This window comes from Copadichromis virginalis, linkage group LG20, assembly GCF_057382275.1.
Source record: "Copadichromis virginalis isolate Kocher_CV1m ecotype Utaka linkage group LG20, C_Virginalis_male_GT1.1, whole genome shotgun sequence".
Lineage (NCBI taxonomy): Eukaryota > Metazoa > Chordata > Actinopteri > Cichliformes > Cichlidae > Copadichromis > Copadichromis virginalis.
Genome location: NC_140637.1, coordinates 6,928,562 through 6,950,476, shown reverse-complemented (window position 1 = coordinate 6,950,476; position 21,915 = coordinate 6,928,562). Strand labels below are relative to the sequence as shown.

General features: G+C 40.2%; 1 protein-coding gene across 3 annotated transcripts in view; it reads right to left on the bottom strand.

Moving 5' to 3' along the window:
• The window catches only part of prdm16 (PR domain containing 16), a 171,944-nt gene that overhangs the window by 14,841 nt on the left and 135,188 nt on the right, over positions 1 to 21,915 (bottom strand). For all 3 annotated transcript variants that reach the window (XM_085442775.1, XM_085442776.1, XM_085442777.1), the window contains exons 4-5: positions 8,033 to 8,173; positions 2,972 to 3,074 (exon numbers count right to left, since the gene is read on the bottom strand). In XM_085442775.1, coding sequence (XP_085298901.1) covers positions 2,972 to 3,074; positions 8,033 to 8,173 — 244 coding nt within the window. The remainder of the gene's footprint in view (positions 1 to 2,971; positions 3,075 to 8,032; positions 8,174 to 21,915) is intronic.

Below are 21,915 nucleotides of genomic sequence, written 5' to 3'. Positions count from 1 at the left end.
ACATTAAAAGGGCATTAGTGTAGCAACATCAATGTGTCTAACCTTGGGGAGAAGGATAAATGACCTTCTGGTCAATGGACCATTACACAGAGCTCAAACACTAAACTAACTAGCCACTTTGACACCACTGTGTGGACGTATTTCACAGGGAGCGAGCATTTTACTGTGAGAGGGTTGGGTATGATTGCCTGTGCAGCACAAACAACTCAAAATAATTTTTGTCTGCGACATTTAAGAGTGGAAAATATTTTGGACAAAAAATAAAATAAAATAAAGACATGGTTCATATACAGCAAGGACCTTCAAGTACCCTCTAGGAAAAAGGAACACAAGTAATAAAAGATGAAAGGAAACACCTAAAAGGACACTCAGGTGCGTGCTTGAATGTTAGGATGCACATATGCAAAGGTACTTGCATGTGCATTTCGGTGTGCCTGTGTTTTTTCAGCAAGTCTGGCTTGTGTGGGTTTTGTGGAGGGGGGGTGGGGAGGTTAAAGTGGAGACTAATAGCTCTCTGGGAGACGAAGGGAGTCACAATTATGTGCAGTTTAGCAGCTAATCTGGGAGCATGGGTGAGGTCTCAGGGGACTCCTCAAGTCCTCCACTTCAAATTCCTTCTCCGATAAGCTGGACACAGAGAACAGAGCTGCACTGCCAAACTCCTGCTCAACCCCACTGCCTCACTCCCTTGCTCGCACAAATGCAGGGAGACAGGAAAAACAAATCAGATGCGATCATCACAACGGTGAGATGACTTTGAATCGCTGCTCATCCTTCTATTTCAGTGTTGCTGATTCACATATACTGTAAGCATCTTTAAACACTAAACCATCTGTATGTTACATGTTCTTTTCTGTGTGCCTTCAGCTCTCTCTTACACAACACACAAAGCCAAATACTTTGGCCCTGACACAGACATTTTGGCAGGTGAAATTTTCTCTCTGTCTGCCTCCCTCATGCGCATACTTACAGGCAGATGAATTCAACAAATCATGTATAAGCGTGCTCCATCTTTGACACACTCCTACAACATGTCAATCTGCTTCTTTTCAATAATATAGCTTTCTTTGCTCCTGTATCCCCCCTCCCTCCCCTTCATCTTTGGCACTGAGACCTGTGCATAAACTGTGCATCATGCAGGGTAGTGGTGGGGAGCTGGTGAACTGCACAGCATCTCACGAACATCTTGTTCTCCCTCCACAATTTTCTAATCAATGACAAGTAACAGTAATCAGATTTTCTTTTTTTCATCTGTGGTTCCAGAAAGACTGGAAACACAACAAAACAATGTTACCTGACAACAGCACTTCGGCACAATAAGTCCAAGATGTTTAAAGAAAACGCAGCGGAACTACGGACCCTTTTCCGCTTAAGTAAAGTTTGAAAGAAAAGTGAACAGCTGTCCAAGTTAGATTACGAGATAAAATATTGGACATATTCAGTCTGACATAGGCGGGCACGGTTGAAAGGCAGTGAGTACAGTGAATCAGGTTACCCAGTCAGAGAGGAGAAGGGTGGATGAGAGCACCTAGAAATGTGACGCACTTTGAAATGTGAGCCAATTTCAAGAGGACAGTGTAAAAGAAGGTGTAACGAAGCACTTACGGCACAAGATCTAAAGAAAGGGTCATAATAAAATGCACAGAAATGTATTAAAAGAAAGAAATAAAGGGAACGATTTTATTTATATTGTGTATAATCTTTAACTAATTCAACAATGAGACTAAAAAAGCTTCAAGCTCTAGCATATTCAATTAACTCACAGGTAATTTTTCAATCTCAAAATTGCTTCTGATCATACCTGATCTGCTTTGTAGCTTTCTCTTCATTATTTTTAAGCACTAATTAAATTACACACAGAAACAACTTAAACAGGTTAGACAGAGGCATCTCTCCCCCTTTCTTTTCAGTCGGAACACGGGATTCCCAGGAGTTGAAATCGCTACAGAGAAGTCGCTTCGACGCACGGAGAAACGCCAGGCAGGCAGAGTGAGCGAACATAAATATACAATGCCATCTCAATGGAAACTCCTGATTAGACTGTTTTGCTGAACACCAATACAATGGCAGGTTGCTGAGGTGGGGGGACTGGAAAAGAAGTCAATGAACAATCCATCAGAAAGGCCGACTGCCTAAAAAACCGCTGTAACGGAAACCTCATAACTATATATCCAAGTTTGACCGAGGAAGTAGACTGTAAACCGTCTCAAACCAACAGCCTTCTTAAAGTTGCACACCGGGGAGACACTAATTAAACTCTTGACTTGCAATTTTCACCCTATTGTTTATTTATTTTCATTTTTAGGATAGTAATAGTGTTCTGATGCCAGTCCGTTTTATGGCGATTTCCTTACATTTCCAGCACTAAGGTGTTTGTTTGAAGGTTTTCACTCTGATGAAGACCTGAGGTGGTTGAAACGAGTCAACGTTTTAACTAATATTTCCCGACTAAACGCCATTAATCCATCTCCCCCTCTTGCTCCACCTATGGACGTTTTTTTTCTCCCTTTGCTCCCATAATGTGTTCTTAATAATATGCACGGCTACCGAGTAATTTCTGTTTGATCTTAGCTTTCCGTCAACAGAAAATTTCTACTCGCATAGGATGGAATATGACAAGTGCCAATTGACGCCCTAATACAGCATTTCAGGCAAAGAGGCCCATTATATTGCAGCATTGTAAAAGAGCACAATTCAGACCAGACTCTTACGGGTATCCTTTCTATATTGGCAAGCCTATTTTAAATGACAGATCCAAAACGGCCTTCAACCATATGCTTTAATGCGGGATTTAATTCCATCCTGGAAATTTATGGTTCGAATAATTCACATTTCTTGAGTAGGGAAAAAATCTTGGAGGGTGAAGTGGTGTCTTTTCCCCCAGTTATGGAGTGTGTTGACCGCGAAAGCGGCACGGGATGCAGGTTGGAGTTTGTTTAAAACGTGCGCTAATGACGCGCATTAATCTTACCTTGTAGGTTGGGTGCCATGGATCCCTCAGGGAAAATACCGTCCTTCATATACACTAAGAGCTCCTCCCCTGCTTCAATGTCCCGGACAGCTTTATAATAAATCTGAAGAGAGAGAGAGAGAGAAAGGCAAGGGAGACTTTAACTTAGGTCAGGAAAGGATTAATAAGTCTGGCCCCCTATATATTTACTGTCGCAGCTCAGGGCCCGCGTGAAACCCAATATTATTCTAATAATATGGCTGGTAACGGGGGTATTACAAATATATAAAGTAAGATACATTATCCTCCTATTGGAACATAATTGATTCTGATCTGTTCACAACATTAAACAATTCATTTTACTAACATAACCCCCCCCCCCCTCCTTTTATTTCACAACACAATCAGCTGTTTGTTTAATTGCAAATTTACCCGAACTTTGTGAAATAAAACGAACGGAAATACGTAAATGTTGGTTTCTGTTACAGATGGAAACGTGATCTGCACTCTTGTTAAAAAATAAATAAACACCCGAAAGAATTATATAAGAAATCCAGACAAACGCATTTGTTACAAAAAAAATGTCATAGCAAAAATAAACAGCCCCGCTTCTGTCGTGCGTTTTTGTTTTACAGCTGCAGCAAACCGGGAAATGTCGGGTCTTTAACTGCACGCGACAAATCACTTTATTGAGGTCATTTGACAAGTTTGCTCGGACATAATTTACTGCTGGACACTTGGGTTTCATTTTTTCCCAGTTTTCGTTCAATACAACAGAAATCGGATTCAAGTTGAAGTATTTAAAGGTAAGTCAGAGCCGAGGCCTAAACCAACAGTACAGGAAACCAAGCTGAGCTTAAATCTCGATTCACAAAATACAAATAAAGAAATAAATAAATTATAAAGATGATAAATAACATTCAAAGTTCTTTTTTTTAAAATAATCATCTTTAAATGGCACTTCTTTACATGTTGCAGCTCTGTGCATCCCAATTATTATGACACAGCGCAAACAACTTCAGGCGTGATCTGTGAACGCATGGGGGCGCTCTGCACCAGCTGTACACTGTCACCACAACAAGACGGACAGAAGCACTCTTTCACACATACACACACAAACATACAGAGAGGCTGGGAAAGTAACTTTTAAGACTTAGCGCTCGTCAGATGAGAGAGAGGAGACAAAGAGCAAAGGCCTAAAATCAACGAAAACTACACGCATTATTATTATTATTATTATTATTATTATTATTATTATTATTATTATTATTATTATTATTATTACAGCGTATTATATTTACCACAAATAGGCTACTGTCTCTCTATGCTTTTTCGACCTGACCTTTCTTTTCTCCGTGAGACGGAACAGTTGAGAAAGTTGCGCGGCGCTGCGGAGAGCCTCCAGCTGCAGTAGCACTTCAGTCCCGGTGGAGTTGGCGACACAACCCATAGTAGGTCTGCCCGAGATGGACCGGGGCGCTAGAGCGCACAAGGCCGGGGAGAAGGGGTCGCGGGTCGGTCGGGAAGAGCTGCAGACGGTCGGTGATCGCTCCGTTTGGTTGGATGAAGCCTGACGCTCCTCTCCTGGGTTACTCTCTAATCTAGTCAGTGAGCGCGTCTTTGATGATGATGATGAGTCTCTCCCTCACTCTTTCTCTCTCTCTCTCTCTCTCTCGCTCTCTCTCTCTCTCTCTCTCTCTCTCTCTCTCTTTCTGACTCTCTCTCTCTCTCATTAGTGATTCCCTGTTGCCCCTTAGTGCTCTCTCGGTTACCCGTCGGCCACTCCTCCTCGTCTTATCTCCAGCCAAAAGGATTGAGGGATCTGCGGCACAGACCCCTCCCCGCATCTCCGATCCCAGCCGCCGCTTTGGCCGCTTGATAAATCTACTATTGATGTAAATAATAGATAAAGCAGTCATTCTGTCGGTCACTCTAACACACAAACACACACAGACACACACACTATAGGCCGAACACATGCTTAAACAAGCAAATAGACACACAGACACACAGCAGGCCTTTTTATTTATTTATTTATTTTCTTAGTTTAAGTTTTGCTTCGTGCTTCACTTTTGTGGTCTGAGCATAATCTCATTGCCTCTTAGATTTTTTTTAATCTAAAAGAAAAAAAGAAGAATTGTTGAAGAAAAGAAAATTTGACAGAGTTGAATGGTTTAAGATCGCATTTTAATAAAACATAAAAAAAATAGAATTTCGATTTTTATGAGGCTTGTGTGACGTCGTAAAGTTATTTTGACGAAAAAAATATATCGATTACGGATATTGCTACTGAATTATTTTTCAAATATTTATTAAATCGTATTTACAGCGGGTAAACAAAACAAATAAAACCCGTTCAGACACGAGTGTGGGCACTGAGGTAAAAAACAATGAACAGCGTCGCAATATCCCTAAAAGTCCTTTTTTTAATTTCTATTTTTTATGCTTAATTTATGTTGCAGCCCTTTTATGTGTAGTTTAATTTATGATATTAATGACACATCTTCCCGGTTTTATGTCAAGATTATTAATTGCAACATTATCAGAAAATATTACACTTTTTTCCTTTCAAAGAATACAAGTCAGTTAATAATTAAGAGGGTTTAATTACATTCTTAATTAATATTTGGATGTCTAATTTGAATATTTCTTTTGCCTTTTCTCTTACTCGGTCTCTCTTTCTCTCTCTCTCTCTCTCTCTGTATGTGTGTGTGTCCTACAGTAAGGTCTGATCACATAGACTTGTCTTGACCTCTTCCCATCTCTGTCCAGTGTTCAGCAGACAGATGCCTCATCGATCAATGCCAGCCATAGGGGTCCACAACAATCCCCTACTGTGGCCTAATACACACACACACACACACACACACACACACACACACACACACACACACACACACACACACACACACACACACACACTTGCACATGCACGCTTGTCTCTACGAATTGATGGATCCGTCCAGGGGTAGAAGGGCAGATCAAACAGCACTGGAAAGGGCTTCACTCCAAAACACAAAAGATGAAAAGTTGACAAGAAGGTGGACAAGGTTCATCTTTTCCTTAAACCCCCCATCAGCTACCCACCCATCTCACATGCCACTCATAGCTCTCTCAGCTGTTTCCACCTCTCAGTGCAACTTGGCCTTCGAAAAAGTGAATGGGCACACTTGCAAACCCATTTTGACCAATTGTTTGGGGTTATAAATGAATGAGAACAATCTCACTTAGGTGCACGTACACACAGAGGCACACATTTTGGATGGATTTTAACTGAGAAGAATGTAATTGATACAGTTGTCTGTAGATGCTTACACAGAGAGCCACATTCAATCCGAATGAAAAAATAAGAAAAAATAAGAAATCCACAATACTTTGAATGAAACTCGTGGAATCACCTGACAGAATAGAGACAAATCTATAAAAACAATGCCAAATTAATGCACGGCCACAAATGTCTGAATTATGATCAGTCATGCACACATTTGTTCATCTTGCATCATTAATGACAAACAACCCCATAACTTCTCCTCTTGCTCTTTAAAAGGTTACTGCCTGCATTTGAATTTGCCTAGTGTGCACATATTTCCATAAACTCATGTATTGTGCATGCAGTTATAAAAAAAGACAGAAAGAAAAAAGAAAAATCAGTGAATGGTCTCTTAAATTATACATTTTAGCACTGAGTGGCTGCACATAAGTGTGTGTGTGAGTGTGTGTGTTTGTGTTGTGTTTGTAAATAAATGATAGGGTCATACCTGCGAGCCACTACACCAAACAACTGGGCAAGCAAACAAAAGCAAAAGCCGTTCGCTAAGTACAAACAACTGCAAAACACATCAAAAAGCAATCGTGCACGTGGCCTTTTCGTGGTCCGATAATTCTCCACAATTTTCTCTGGTGCCCTGATTCTTTCTTTGACATTGTGTGGCAGTGGCAGGGGGCACTGATGTGAAAATCTTAAAAGGATTAGGTGGGCTGGTGTTGCCAGCCAATTGGTGCTTGTCAATCTCGGAGGCCCCCGTGCGTTCAGTCTCTTACGCCTGGTACCAAGCCCCCTTTCTCTCTATCGGTCAGACTTAATGTCTGAAGCTTAAATGGACACACCAGCCTGTCCCCTTGGTGTGACAGGGTGACAGGTGGCAGATCAAGACACCAGGATAGAGAAAGGAGACAGAGTCGGCAAGAAACAGGCGGCTGGAGACGGAGTCAGGAAGGGCCGCGTAGGCAGGGATTAGAAAACAAATGAGAGCGGAGTGACGAGAATGTGGAAACACGCAGACGAATCATACGGGTGGATCTGGCTACTGTCATGCTGCTTAGCTTCTGGTGTCATCTCACTTAAGATTCCCATCCTCGGTTCTTCTTTGGAAGCAGATTGAATTGACAGTGAAATGCGTATTAAATAACAGCACCAGTATTTAATTTGCAGAAACTGGGACAAGAGTCAGCAGAGCAAAATGTAGCAAAAAGAAAAAGAAAAACTGTCTCTGTGTTATAAACAAAAATGGAGAATTATGCTAATACGTTGCAGCAGTGTAAGTTGTGGTACACACATTGCATGGGGTTAGGGTTAGGGCCTAGTTAAGCAGTTGGGGTTTTATAGGCAATGGCTGGGCATCTTTCCAAAAGGATCCGATACAGCTCGCTTAGGTTTGAGAGAGAAAGAGAAAGCGAGAAGGGGGTGGTGGGTGGGGGTGTTTGGGTGATAAGAAGCAAAAAGAGAAACTGCTGCCGCCACAGAAGAAGACTGCGCTTTGGATAACAGTTATTATGGGACTCAGGAGTGTCAGACTATTCCTCAGCCTCTTTACATGGGTCAGTTCTTAACAGCACTGGCAACCATCCCAGCCACAGACACACAATGGAGCCATTCCTTGGTCATTACTAGCACACACGTTTCTCCAGCGCACACACACAAAAACACTCATTCACACACATCAAGCCAGCATTTACTCTTAGTAGACGGGAAGGAATAACTGCCGCCCCCCACTCATCTCGGCCTATTTCTGACAGTGTGGTGCGACTTCCTTCGTATCTGGACTACGGATTCAACTTGGACAATGTTGTCATGGCACTCACCTGGTCTCCTGTGAGATGACAGGCGGCGAGGTTCTGCTCCTCAAATGACGGGGCAGAGCGGACGTATTTGAGCCAGCTGTTGCCGGCGGCATCTGGTCCCGTGTCCAGTGCAAACTTCACGTTGCCCATGTCATCCACCACCTGTTGAAAAGCAACAGGTTAGATATTAAAAAATAAAAAACAGACTTTTTCAACGACTATTCAATTGACTTGATTTAATCAAGTGATTTTTAGTGTAGTTATGCAATTGGTGTGTTTACATGGATTAAATATTTGTGTGTGGGCCAAGGGTTTGATGTCATTTAACTTTAAGGTACACAGAGCTAACATGTCAGTGGGTGTTAGGGCCATCTAACCTTGTCAATCCCAACAACAAGAAGAGGAAAGAGGGAAAAGAGGAGGGAGTACACAAACGGCGGTGTCTTTTACTTGTCTAAAGACTTTCCCTGGCACATATTGATCACCCTTTGTAGCCCCTGCAGACCCTTGAGACTCCAAGAGTGGGTTTCATGTTACCTGCTTTCACAGAGAATGAAGGAGGATGGAGGTAGTGGTGGAGCAGGAAGAGGAGGAGCAGAAGAACAGAAGAGGGGCTCATTGTGAAGTGAAGAGTGAGGGGGAAAACCAGGAGCGACTAACCATGCTTTATAGCTTTATAGCTTTATAGCAATGAGAAATAAAGGCTCCCAATCTAAACTGATTCCTGAAGTAAAATGCAAAATAATGACAATTTTGGAAAGACAGCAATTTTGCAATAAAACTCTCATTTCTTTTTATATTAGACAGAAATTTGCGCATATATGAAACAGAACCAGAAATTGCAGGAATCTTTGGTGGTGGAAATTTGTGTTTGCTTGGTGAAGTTGGTCGGTTCTGGGAAATCTGGAGCTGGCAGAAACTACCGGGCTCTTCTCCACATAGCTGATGTGATACTGAGCCTGTGTGAATCCTCCAGGAAGACCTGGCCTGAGACTGAGCAACTCCTCTAATTACAACCACCAATCAGCCTGGCTTGAGTTCAGCCCTGACTTCTAGTATGACACGGTGCACTTTTAATCACAGTCAAATGCCTGCTGAAGGAAATCGAGGTGTGATGGAGAAGAACCAACAAACCCTCTGACATTTTTAGATGTGCAAGGTTCGCGAACTTCTCTAACTGCCTGCTTTTCTAAAGCCATGCTCATGTTTTTTCCCCTCCAGCTCGTAAAGTGTGAAGGCCTATGTTCTTGTTGTTGAATGCACGCGGAAGGTGTATTTTTGTGGGCGGGGGTGCAGGTGCCAAGTCTGGTGAGTAAATATGTAAAGGGTCTGGATGGAGGTGTGGAAGAAACGCCATGTGATGTGCGTGCTTGTACAAATACGGCAACTGTTTTAGGCGAATGCACGTATGCACGGCTAAGGCAACAGCTTCATATAACAGCATTGCCGTGCTACTTTCAAGCCAAGGTGTGAGTTTACCGAAGTAACTACAGTAACTGCGCCTTCTTTAGAACAATGATGCCTGTTAGCGCCTTGGCTGAAAATACATATTAAAACCTAAAGGTGTTTGAAAACGCCGTTCAGCGAGGCTAGAACGAAAGCTGTAGCTGCTGGTTGTGTGTTTGTAAGAGTGTGGAAAGAGACAGTTTACTGCAAATCGGTTGCTTCTATGCATTCTCAGATATTCAAAAGCCCTATATATATATACATAATCATGTCAACTGAACAAGCCAATGAAAAAATCTTCTCTATTCCTCATGCTCCTCAGATCTACAGCTACTGTCTCCTCACTGTGCACTTTAAAGTCCAAGCACTTGGCCTGACAAAGGCAAGGCCTTCATTTTGTGTGTGAAAGCAGTCAGTGACATGCTCACACACACACACACACACACACACACACACACACACACACACACGCACGCACGCACGCACGCACGCACACGCACACGCACACGCACGCACGCACACACACACACACACACACACACACACCTAGTCTTCCACCCAATATATTTTCTGCTGCTGGTGGAATCAAAGTGCACTTGTCATGAGATTACAAGGTAGCTGCAACAGGTATCTTAGGTGTTTTATGAACACATGGAGAAAAGCTGTGATCCAGGTGTACAGTGTGTGCGGTTATTAGTTTCTTTTTGGGCACATGTGAACACTGCAATGTCTACATGTTGGGCATAGTTGTATTCATACCCTCTCATTTTGTCGTTCCCCCCCCCCCCACACACACACACTCTACTACATCACTCTCTCTCTCTCACACACACACACACAGATCTGATCGTGGATTTAATGAGCAGCAGACCTGTGTGTGTTCCTGTATGTGTGTAGTCTGGGAGGCCTGCTAACACCCTGTCTCGGGGTGGAGGCCTGATTTATAAGGCTTCAAATGAGGGGCAACAGAGAAGGAGAGCCAGAACAAGCTTGCGGCTGATTGTTTGTTTATTTACCTTTACCTTTTTTCACCCATTCAACCTCCTCCATCCACATGTAACATGGAGGAGGAGGAGGAGGAGGACCCGGCTGGAAATCATCAACTCCACGTGTGAACAAATTTCAACCAAACAAAGCGAGCGAAAAAAAAACTCGGCTACTCAAAGATTTCCCCAAAGCTTCTCTCAGTGATTAGAATGCAGACACTGTAGGTGTAATGATATCAGAAAAAGTCTTTATATTACCAAACCCATCTCCGCTGAATGTATGGTAGCTGTGCCTTAATCTTATCACTCAGTTTTCAGTTCTTCTCATTTGTTCAAAAGGAGAATGAGCTGGTAAATTATTTTGATCTCAACCTCTTAAAGATTCTCTTGAATATCCTTCGATCTTTTACCAAAGATCATACACAATTAACCGGTTTATTGTAAAACCATCTATTTATTGCTTTGGTATTTGTAGATTTTGTAATTATATTTAATCACTGAGATTGTGGAAGTTGTATTCATACAATAATGTATTTTTAAAGGACAAAGATCCATCTTACCTAGTATGTTTGTTCACACATTCATTTACTTCTACATCACTGATATACTGCACTACTCTCACTGAAAACATTTTAAGAAAAGCAATTTCAGAACTTGACCTATACTATGAACAGTATTACAAAATGACTCACTTGACAGCATGCACACACAGACACACACCAACACATTCATGTGCACAGAGACACAATGAGACTTCACTGAAAGAGAAGCAGCTCTAAGTGGACAGGATGCAGAGCAAACTCCACAGGAAGCTCTGATAAGAGCACGACACTTATACCTCTCCTCACAACACAAAGGGGAACCTTTGACAGCTAGGAACCTTTAATGGCTGTCTCGGCATGCCCTCTCCTCCGCCAGTTATATCTGACGGATGTGTGTGCTGCACTGGGCTGAATTAGTGGCGGAAAGTTGCTTGTACGGGTAGACGTTGGTGACAAGGTATATATTATTTTCTGTTTGACGAAGGACAGAAAATGGAAATGGCAGCTCGGAGTGCAGTGGTGATTGTGATTTTGATGTGAGCTTGAGATAGAAGCATGTGAGACATAACTCCTGGGTTATTGTGTGTCTCTGAGGGAATATTTTTACAAAGTGTGATCTTAGTGCTCCGTTGCACACTGATGTGGTGTTCAACGTGTGAACACACCCTTGTTTGCATGCATTTGTATACACGTGTGGTAGAGGACCAAAGAAAATAGAGAAACGTTTGTTTTTGTTTCAAGGTTTTTGGAGGATAGGAGATGAGCGAGCCATACTGATTTGCCATTTTTCAGACCAACAAAACTAACACATTGGTTCCGGTATTAAAGAAGGAACCAGGCAGTTAAGCAGGATCTTTTTCAAAAAAAAGTTAGCTGAAAGATTTCTTTGAATCGAAAGTTTTTCTGGCTCTGGGAAATGGAAATAAGCACTCTAAACATGTAGAGAATGGCAGACTTTCTCCTGGTTCATCTGCTAATGTCCTGGGGAGGTTGCCAACAAATGGAAAAAACATTGTTTCAAGGAGGAAAAAGAAAGAACAAGGAGCAGATTCTTTTTAAGTATCGATCTTCCTCGATCTAGATTGGATTTGTGTGAAAATATAGAGAAAAGAAGGATAGAGAGATAAACGAAGAAAAAGAAAGGTATGGAGGATTGGGTGCAGTTCAACTTAAAGGAGGCAGGGGGCAGCCTGGCGTGAAAACAAGCGCAAAGTAGAAATAAAACTTCCTTCTCTACAGCTGTACATGTATTTTTAAATATATAAACAAGGCCATGGTGGATGTAGATAATAGAAGTGGTATAAAGAGAAAGAATTACATATGAACACACACATTAATACACTCTGTTTCACCCTGAGAAAAAGGACAGTCATAGAAACTGAGCAGTGACAGATTGAGTGGCTGTGAAGTGGGCTGCGGAGCTGGTTGTTAGAGGTGTTACAAATTAAGGTGCAGGAAGACTAACAAGAAATAAAGAAGTGTGTGTGTTGGGTGTGTATCCTTTCTGGGTCTGTTTCCAGTTGGGAGGCCTCTTAACATGCACACAAACACACACACACGCACAGACTGGCAGGCTAATAAAGTGGTTGATAGAGTACAGATCATGACAGCTTCCAGTGTGTTTGTGCTCATTCTTATGTGGGTGTGTGTGACTGTGTGTGTGTGTGTGTGTGTGATGGATGGGGGCCTACGGAGAAGAACCTACCATGCTACATCACTCAGTGATCTAAAAGAGTGTGTCTGTCCATATTTGTGTGCATGTTTATGTGTGCGGACGTAAGAAGTGGAGAGACACAGGAGGAGGTCCTGCCAGTGAGCACCGTCTTACGCTGAAGAAAGAAGACTGGAAGGAATAAAAGAAATTTTTCATATTTTATTAAACTTCAGTGGACTTAAGCTGGGTAAGGATGATCTGTGAGGGAAGTGGAAAAACAAAACAGAAGAGAAGGAGGAAATGAAGAGGTGTGATGAAAAAAAAATATAGCTGTGATTGCATTTCAAGTTACTATTTATAATATCTGTAAAATTGGAACGCTAAATTTGTTGATGTGTTAGCGTGGGAGTTGAAATATTTATTAGTACCCAAATAAACGTTGTAAACAAAATAAATCAATCTTCCTCGTCATAAAAAATTATTTTAAAAAAACAACTATTACTTCTTTATTTGTGTCACCTTTGTCACATTTATACACTTGTCTGTTCTTTTTAACAACAATGTTTACAAATTTCTTATTTTTTTATAATATAAAACATAGAAAACAATCAGGAACACTGTCATCATTTCTCACACAAACTCTTACTGACTGCATTTTGATCCAATAAAAAAATAACAGTAATTATATGAAATCAAATGCTTAAAAATGATAAATTGATAAATTAGAAATAACAAGAAATTAAAAAAAAAACTAAGTCAGTTAGCTCAAAATGATATTTTCACCAAGCACTGTAACCAACCAGAGAAATGCGCTCTTTTCAGCACGCCTCTGAAATAACATGATCAATGAAGTTGACAGTATTTGTCAAGCATGACTCATTCCTCTTAACCAGAAAAAAATAGTCAGGCCAGAGATTATGTCCAAACAGCACAAATTGATTTCAGCCTTCCACATCTCTACACCACACATTTTCCTTTTCCTCCTAATCTGTCAGAACCACAGCGCCTCATCTTTCCTGTCTTTTCATGCACACGCTGTTCTTAAACAAACAAACAAACACCAATTCACTTGTGCTGAGAAAAAAAAATGTAACAAATAAACAGACGGGCCACGAATGAGCTGGTATAGCTACTAACTGCAGTGACATTCGAACATTATTTAAATGTTTTCTTCAAAACCCATAAATGCATTAAAACACATGTTCAATAACTTAGCAATAAAACTTTGAAATCGGTGAGTCCAAACAAAGAGAGTCAGTGGCAGAGTATTTCATCAGAAGGAGCCCTGCTGTGAGTATAGATTGGACCTTTAAATATAGAGTGAATGTCTAAGTGTGTGTGTGTGTGTGTGTGTGAGTGTCTGTAAGGCTTATTACTGATGCTGGTAATCGTACACCTGTGTAGCCATGTCTGGCAGCCTAATGACAGCTAAAAAGGAAACAGGCTGTAAATCCACACACACATACACACTCAGGCTTGCACGGAGTACACACATTTTATTGAGGTAAGAGGCCACGCTGAATATCACATCTTTAGAGTTTGTCTCTGTCAAAGGCACAGGTGAATGCCACTGAAAAAAGTGCGTTTCTGTATTTTGTGCGAGCTTTAGCTGTATCACTAGTAAAATGCATGCATGTGAGGTGTGGCAGTGTGTGCCAGTATGTGTGTGTGTGTGAAGGTGAGTGAAGGCTTGTTAAATGTGACCCATTTTATCTGGCCAGGGCGGCCATCGACATAATTAAAAACTAGGCGGGCAGGCCAGAGAGGGCCTGGGGCCTTGTAAAAGCCATCTGGGTTGTAGTGTGAGTGAGAGTGCGAGCGTGTGTGTCTGCTTGCATTTTGAGTGTCAGAATGTGGACCTGCTCACTAATGAACCGACTTGCTCCTATTAAATCAGCGTCTCTACAATCACCGTCACACAGCTATCATTTGTGGTAAGTCTGCATGTGCGACATTTAAAACATGCCATTAAAAAAAAAAGTCCCAGTGTCCCCAACACTGGTCTGATCACGGTGACGTCAAATCTTTTTCAGTTTCTTGTTTGGCTCTTTACAATAGCTCAATATATATGTAAATATTACCTAATGTAATCTAATGTCTAATATATATATATATATGTATATATATATATATATATATATATATATATATATATATATATATATATAAATAGAGAGAGAGAGAGAGAGAGAGGGATAGATAGATAGATAGAGATAGAGATATACACAGAGCAGATAAATATGGATTAGTACATTATCAGGAGGTTCAAGAATCAGTTGTATCAGTTATACTGTACTGTACCATACTAATCTATACTATATAGAACTAAGTTTAAACCAGTGTGCTTCTGCTTGTGGCCTTCATCAGGGTCATAGTGACCACAAACCAAAACATGTTGGTCTAGCAATAAAGTTGTTTTATATTCTGCAACTGTTGCTGGAGTTTTGATGTCTTTAGGCGTTTTCCTCCGTGCACCTTGGAAGCAGCTGAAGTTGTGCCAAAAAAACTTCACTCTGCGTCTACTACAGAGGCACATTTTATCATACTGTAAAGTTACAGCAGTTATGACATTGTTTATTTTTGCATTATTGGACTGTCAATCGCAAACAAGTACTTATCATGAAATGCATAACCAATAAATTTAGTTTTACACTTTGATGGGCAACATATCTAACTGGAAGAGAATAGGAGCTTTTTAAGAGTTAAGCCAGTGATAATGCGTCTGCAACTTTAGTGCATTTTTTTTTGTTTTGCATCATGCCACTGTCTCCCTCTGCTCACCCCTGCAGCTTATTTGAATGAGCAGGTTGCCATGTGCAGAGTTGCCATGTTAGAGTAACTTAAAACAGGAAGTGTGCATGTTTTTAAGAGAAGAGGGGCAGTGAGTTTTCGGGCTGGACCTTGTTAATGAAATGGCTTTGTGTTATTTACAGCCCCTTGTTAAAGGCTGAATGAGTGTGTGTGCTTGTGTGTAAATGTGCATGCATGTATACATATATATGTGTATATATGTGTATATATGTGTATATATATATATATATATATATATATATATATATATATATATATATATATATATATACCTGCATATGTATGCAGGTGTATGTGACTTTTTGCCCGTGTACACGTGTGTTTTATGTCATATGATATGTCCAGCGTATATGTATATGCGCTCGTGTGGGTGCACAGAAGTTCCCATCACACTATGCCTGTTTTACTGTTGCACAGCCTTTTATAGGCAGGTCTTTATGATATGTATTTAGGGCAATTAGTGAGGAGATATATTGGCTCATTATAGAGAAACAGGTGCACCACAAATGGGGAAATATATGAACGGTGCATCAGGGTCACACACTTTGTCGGCGGTGTTTGAAGGATAACAACTAGACTTATGTGTGTGACAAACAGGAGCGCACACACTGAATCAGTTAGAGCCAGACTGAGGAAATGCTTTCTTATAGTGGCCTCTGTCAAAGAAATCATACATTTAATAAAGAATGTTTATAGTGTTTAAAAGTCAGCTACAACAATTGTTAACAGGCTTAAGAAAAACACAAAGTCTGTCCAAATATTTAATAAGAGGAAGGAAGAAAGAGCAAAGTATGTGTTTAGTGGCTGGAAAGAACACACACTGAGCAAAGTGGTTGTTTATTGACTACAATGTCTAATGTTGCCTTTGTCTCAGATTTTATATACAGAATTAGAATAACAGATGTTTTAAAGTGTCATTCATTTGTATTTGTCTTTTAAGTGTTATGCTCTGGATGCTTGTACCTCAAAAATATAGAAAATACATAATATCCTTATAAATCTTTGCCTCTGTCACCAGAACAAGGACATTTGTGAATTTTGCCACAAATTAATTAATTAATTGAACTTAATTAACATCTTTGAAGTATAAGAAATCAGGACATATTACCACCACAAAAACAACAACCAAAAAAGTAGCATAACGTAAAGCTTTAAACATGTTTTTGTGCTTTGTAATCTTAAAAAACTAAAATAAAAACAACCAAAATATTGGTCAAATATTAATGAGAACAGTGATCTCCATATTTAAGCAAATAATATGTATAAGCATTGTTGATCATATTCTTCTTAACGATGGTGATTTTTTTTAAAGTTTCCTTAACAAAAAAAGAAAGTAACTAAATCAGTCAAATCTTATACATCCATGCCAAGAATAATAAGAAATAATAATGAGGAGAGGAAACTGGCATTCAACACTGGCACAACTTGACCTCCATGCTATTGACTGACATCGGAAGCGAAACACAAAATGGGACAATTCCTGGAACTGTGCGCACACAAATAGGGAAGTGCTGTTTAGGACACATTTGCAGAACTTGTAACACTCAATTATTTATTAACACCTAAATAAAGGAGTCCTTCCAAGGTAAGCTCTGGATGAGATTTTCAGCAGATGGTAGTAATAAGAGGTTTTGATAACGGGCAGCAAAAGGAAACTTCCTCGCTATTTGTTTATATAACACTGTGGAGAATGATGAAGGGGAAATGGAAGCAGAGACCAAAGCCACACAGATACAGATACACACTGATAAATCTATTCATTCGTAATCGTGCTCCTAGTGATCCAAACCAGACAATTTCAAGAAGAACCGACAGATTTCTTCCCCTCCTCCCTCCAATTTTTTATTCAGTTGCTGTTCAGTTTCAAATCAGCATTTGTCCTATCTGCTACCTCATTCCTTGAATCTCAGCAAAGCAGATTGACACAAAACAGAAGACATCACATGTCTCCAACCATCTTCTTTAAATTTCACTTTTGGGAGAAAGCCATTTTAATGCAGCATTGTAGAAAGTTGCTGTGTCCTTGTCTGTAGTGACATCATGTGTTGGCAGACAGCTGAGAAAAGATGAAACACGAACACTAAGATACAATAAACGGTGCTCAAGGTAAAGAGAGCAAGAGATTGACAGACAGCGACACATTGTGCTGTCTCCTTCTCACTGTTGTCAACACCTATAGTCCACCTGGGTTTCTGCAGGAAGCTTGAATTTGAGAGGCCAAATCAGCAAAAATGCATTGTGCAAGATATTAGTGCCCCCTCCCTTCCACAGAAAAGAATAATAAAAAAAAAAAGCATTTCAGAGCAGCTGGCCAGGACAGCATGTGGCAGAACCCCTGTGTGGCTGCAGGCCTGGGCCTTATTGGAACCATCTGAGCTTAACTTTGGGTTTTCTATAACAACCAGACTCCAATTCCTTCTCTCACCATTAGTGTACGGCCAGGATTTACTCCTCGGTCTGATGACCCGAGATTAAAAGATTTGCTTGAAAATCAAATATTTACAATTAAATGACTCAATAAAAACAAAAGCCTCATCACTATAACACAATACTCCATTTTGCTAGAACGACTTTTAGCCAACGTCTTTTTCAAATTAAAGAAAAAAAGAAAGAAAGGGCAGATGTGTCAGCTTAACGAAAATGTATTTTTCTGTGTCCAAATCCAAATGTGTCAACTTTTGCTGTTTTAAAGCAACCAAACTTTAGTTTTCTGCTCACTGCATTTTATATGATATTAAAAATGTATTTTTGAGCCAACAACTTTTGGTACCTAAAGCTTTTTCACATTACTCCATATAAATAAAAATGCAAAGCCTTGTTTTATCATTTTAAAAAAATGTGCTTCTATGACAGGAAAACGTGAAAAGAGTGGATACAACTTTATTATTACTATCAAATTATAGTTTAAAAAAAAGCAGTTCTGACTTATAAACTCACTGGCTTCAGGCTGTGAATTTTTATATTGCAAAATACTTCAAATTGCATTCAGGCACAAAATAAAAACAAAAGCAAAGAAGAATAAAATTAACTGAGGTTAACTTGCCAAAAAAATACAGATTTTACATTTGCTAGAACAAGCCAGTGATAGGCAGCTTTATTCTCTTTCCTCTGCCAATATATTTAAAATCCGCTCTTTTCCTACTTGTTGTAAAAAAAAGAGAAAGAAAAGTGAAAAAACCCCACTGCACTTATGCTCTCTCGACTTCCGTGTCTGGCAGTTGTGAGGCACAGAATGCCCACTAGGATTAGCTGTAGGCATAGAGGCATAAATGATGCTATGAGACGTGTTGCTCTCCTCATAGAGGATTAGATGAATATCTGGCTATTCTCATCTCTGCCACGGACTGATTTAATGTGTGTGTTCTCGTCAGCGCTCTCTGTGTGGCTGCTTGAGTGTGTGTCTCAGTCCAACACTAGCTTCTACGTCACGTTACACACATGTAGAGCCCAGTGCCCCCTCGAAACCGGGGGCTGAGACTAGCCAGGACATGAAGGCCAATAAAGCTTTCTCTCTCTGAGTGTTGGACCTGCTGGCAAGAAACAGAGGAAAAGACCCATTTCACTGTTGTGTAAACCATTGTTTCATTTCCACACGTCTCTCTCCCTCTTTCTGCTCTGATATTTCACAGGATTTTTTGGCTCCTGTTCAAGTGCGAACACAATACGGCTATTGAGATCACGGTTAGCACCTCTCGGCCTGCATTGAATTCTGTGCTAGCTTTAGCACCCGCAGCCACCACCTCATGCTCAAAGCACTATAACAACTTCTTTCTTTTCTTTGCAAACCCTTAATTTGGATTTTGACCCAAGATGCAGCACCAGCAGACTCAGTGCCTGATATCTCATCTCACTATCTTAACCTTCGCCCTAACTCTTTTTCTGGCGGGGCCCCCAGTGTGCAGGTAATGGATCCTGCTCGAGCATCTCCACCCAGAGGCCCATATATCTAACTTTTAATTAAGAACGCTCATCCCTTAACCCAAGAGAAAAGGAAACGGTCAAATCAGCTGCGGGCAGCGGTCTGTGGTGCAGAAGGGTCCTGCAGTCATCTGGTTCGTGTTAGACACAATATTAACAGTGTGTCAGTTATCTGCCTTTTAATGTATGATGGGATATATGGAGGAAGAGATGGATGGATATGGGCCCCCCTCAGAGAACCTAATGCCTAAACAGGCACATTAGGGTGATTGAGGCACATGGAGTAAATGGGGCCCAGAATGGGAGACTTTGAAGTTATTTATAACTGAGGGGATGTTTCCAGGAAACACAAATAAAAATAAAATTGTCCGTCACAAAAAGATTTTGTTAAACAAAAGCAATTTGAAGATGTTGACCTTTAACACTAGATAACAGTTTTCTACTTCCTAAGAACAGATGTATCAAAAGATTAAACAACAATGAACATGGACTACCCATCGGAGAAATGAAAAGCTATCGCAAACCACACGTGACAAAAAATTCTAAACAAGCAGGCTGTTTTGGAGATAGAAAAAAAGGACGGTAGGAAGAAATGAGGAGATAAATGAGAAGGAAGAGCAGCTGCTGACATGAGCCCTCTCCTCTCTGTCAGATAAGAGATAACAGGGCAGCCAGTGTTTAGACACACCATTAGTAGTGTCATTAATCACACACACACACACATATATTCACACACAGAGGGAGTGTGGAGATGGAGGAGGAGGACAGGAGGAGGACACAGAGTATCGCTTAATTACTGCTTCCAGGATGTAAGATCGCATACTTTTCTTTTAGAGCTCAAGACTTACAACAAAGCACGCGCACACACACACACACTGAACACCAAAAAGCCAACTAGCATCAACAATTAAAAGGCAGTATGCAGTGACTGCAGAGATTTGATGTCCATATTTATACTAAAACGTAGTGTTTAAAAAAAAAAAAAAAATTATTCATTTCATTGCAGAGAAATAAATGACATGAAATACTGAATGCAGTGGCTGTTTGATGCACAGAGTTTGGCTCGGTACAGAAGGGTCATGAGGGACAGAGAAAGGGCGCAGGCCCAACTTTAACTCCCACCTGGAAACTTCTCATTAAAGCTTAAACGGCCCACGGCGTCCGAGTCTCCATTAAAATCACACCAGCAAATAACAATGACTTTCAAACTATCCTTTGACTAATAATGCTGTCATTACAAGTTACTTGTGGCATTGCAAAGACCAAAAAAAAAAACTTTTTGGAGTAGTCTGAGGCTCCCCGTGGTCACATTAAAAGCTAAGGCATAATTTGGCCATTCACTAACAACTCTTGGAGAATGCTTCCCTAAAGGAACACAATCAGGCATAATTGGCCAATCACCAGTGGGAACAAACACAACAGTATACCTCACACAGTGTAGCTGTTTGAGACAGTGCACGAACACAAGACCTCAAACAAAAAATAAAAGACAAAAAAGGCCACAATCTGGTCTTACAGTTATGGCATTGCTTAAAAAATTATATACATTATGTATTTTGTTGTTAAGGAAATATATATTGATTAAAAGGTCCAATCAGTAAGAAATGTCATATACATGTGCAAAGATTTTAGGAATTATCACACATGTAAAGATGTTTGCAGAGTTTGTTTTTTGTCAATCACTCGCAGGTTAATGCGTGTATGTTCAAGATTTTGCAAACCACTTTCAGTGTGGTAGCATGTTTGTGATGATAAGGTGACCCTTTTTATTTCACTGATGATGATTGAATTCCCCTGTAATTTATTTCCACTCAGTCAGATGCTGCGATAAAGGGATGGAAATATGGTTTTCTTAATTTATCCTCTGTCATTTGTCCCCTGTAATTCCAAATATTCTGGTTTCCTTCATAAGAAACCTTCAGTTGTTCCATGAGTGTTGAATACATTTTTATTTTATTTTTTTAGATTTTACATCTGATTTCTTTTGACAGATTTTAACAGATTCCAATCATTTTTTTAAAGCCAGGTTTTAAACGTATTGCTGCTCATCACAAAACTACTGATCATTTTGTGCGTGCTTTGGGACCATTATTCACTCATAAACAGCACATCCAAAATCTATTTTTTATTAATGCAGTTCAGTTTTCTTCAGCTTAGTTCGAGGCCTTTTCTTTCATTTTCAGGCTCAGGAAATCAATCACGTGTCCTTCGCCTCCAGTTGATTACTGTAACGTACTGCACTCCAGAATCAGTAAGAAGACAGCTTACAGTTCGAACAGAACTGCTGTTGTTTGGCTTGTATCTTGTTCCAAGATACGTGACAACATTAGTTTAGCTCTTAGTTAGCCCTTTCTGTCATTACCAGTGGAATCTAGACTACATTCTAATATTTTATTTATATCTGTTATCCTTTAACTCTTCAGCATCCTGATCATTGCTTAATATCCTCTGTTAGGAACCTGCTGTCTGACTCTCTCAATTTGACCAATGACTATAATTATTAGTGTAGTTGCTGTTTAATTTATGTAAAATAAACGGCAAATTTCA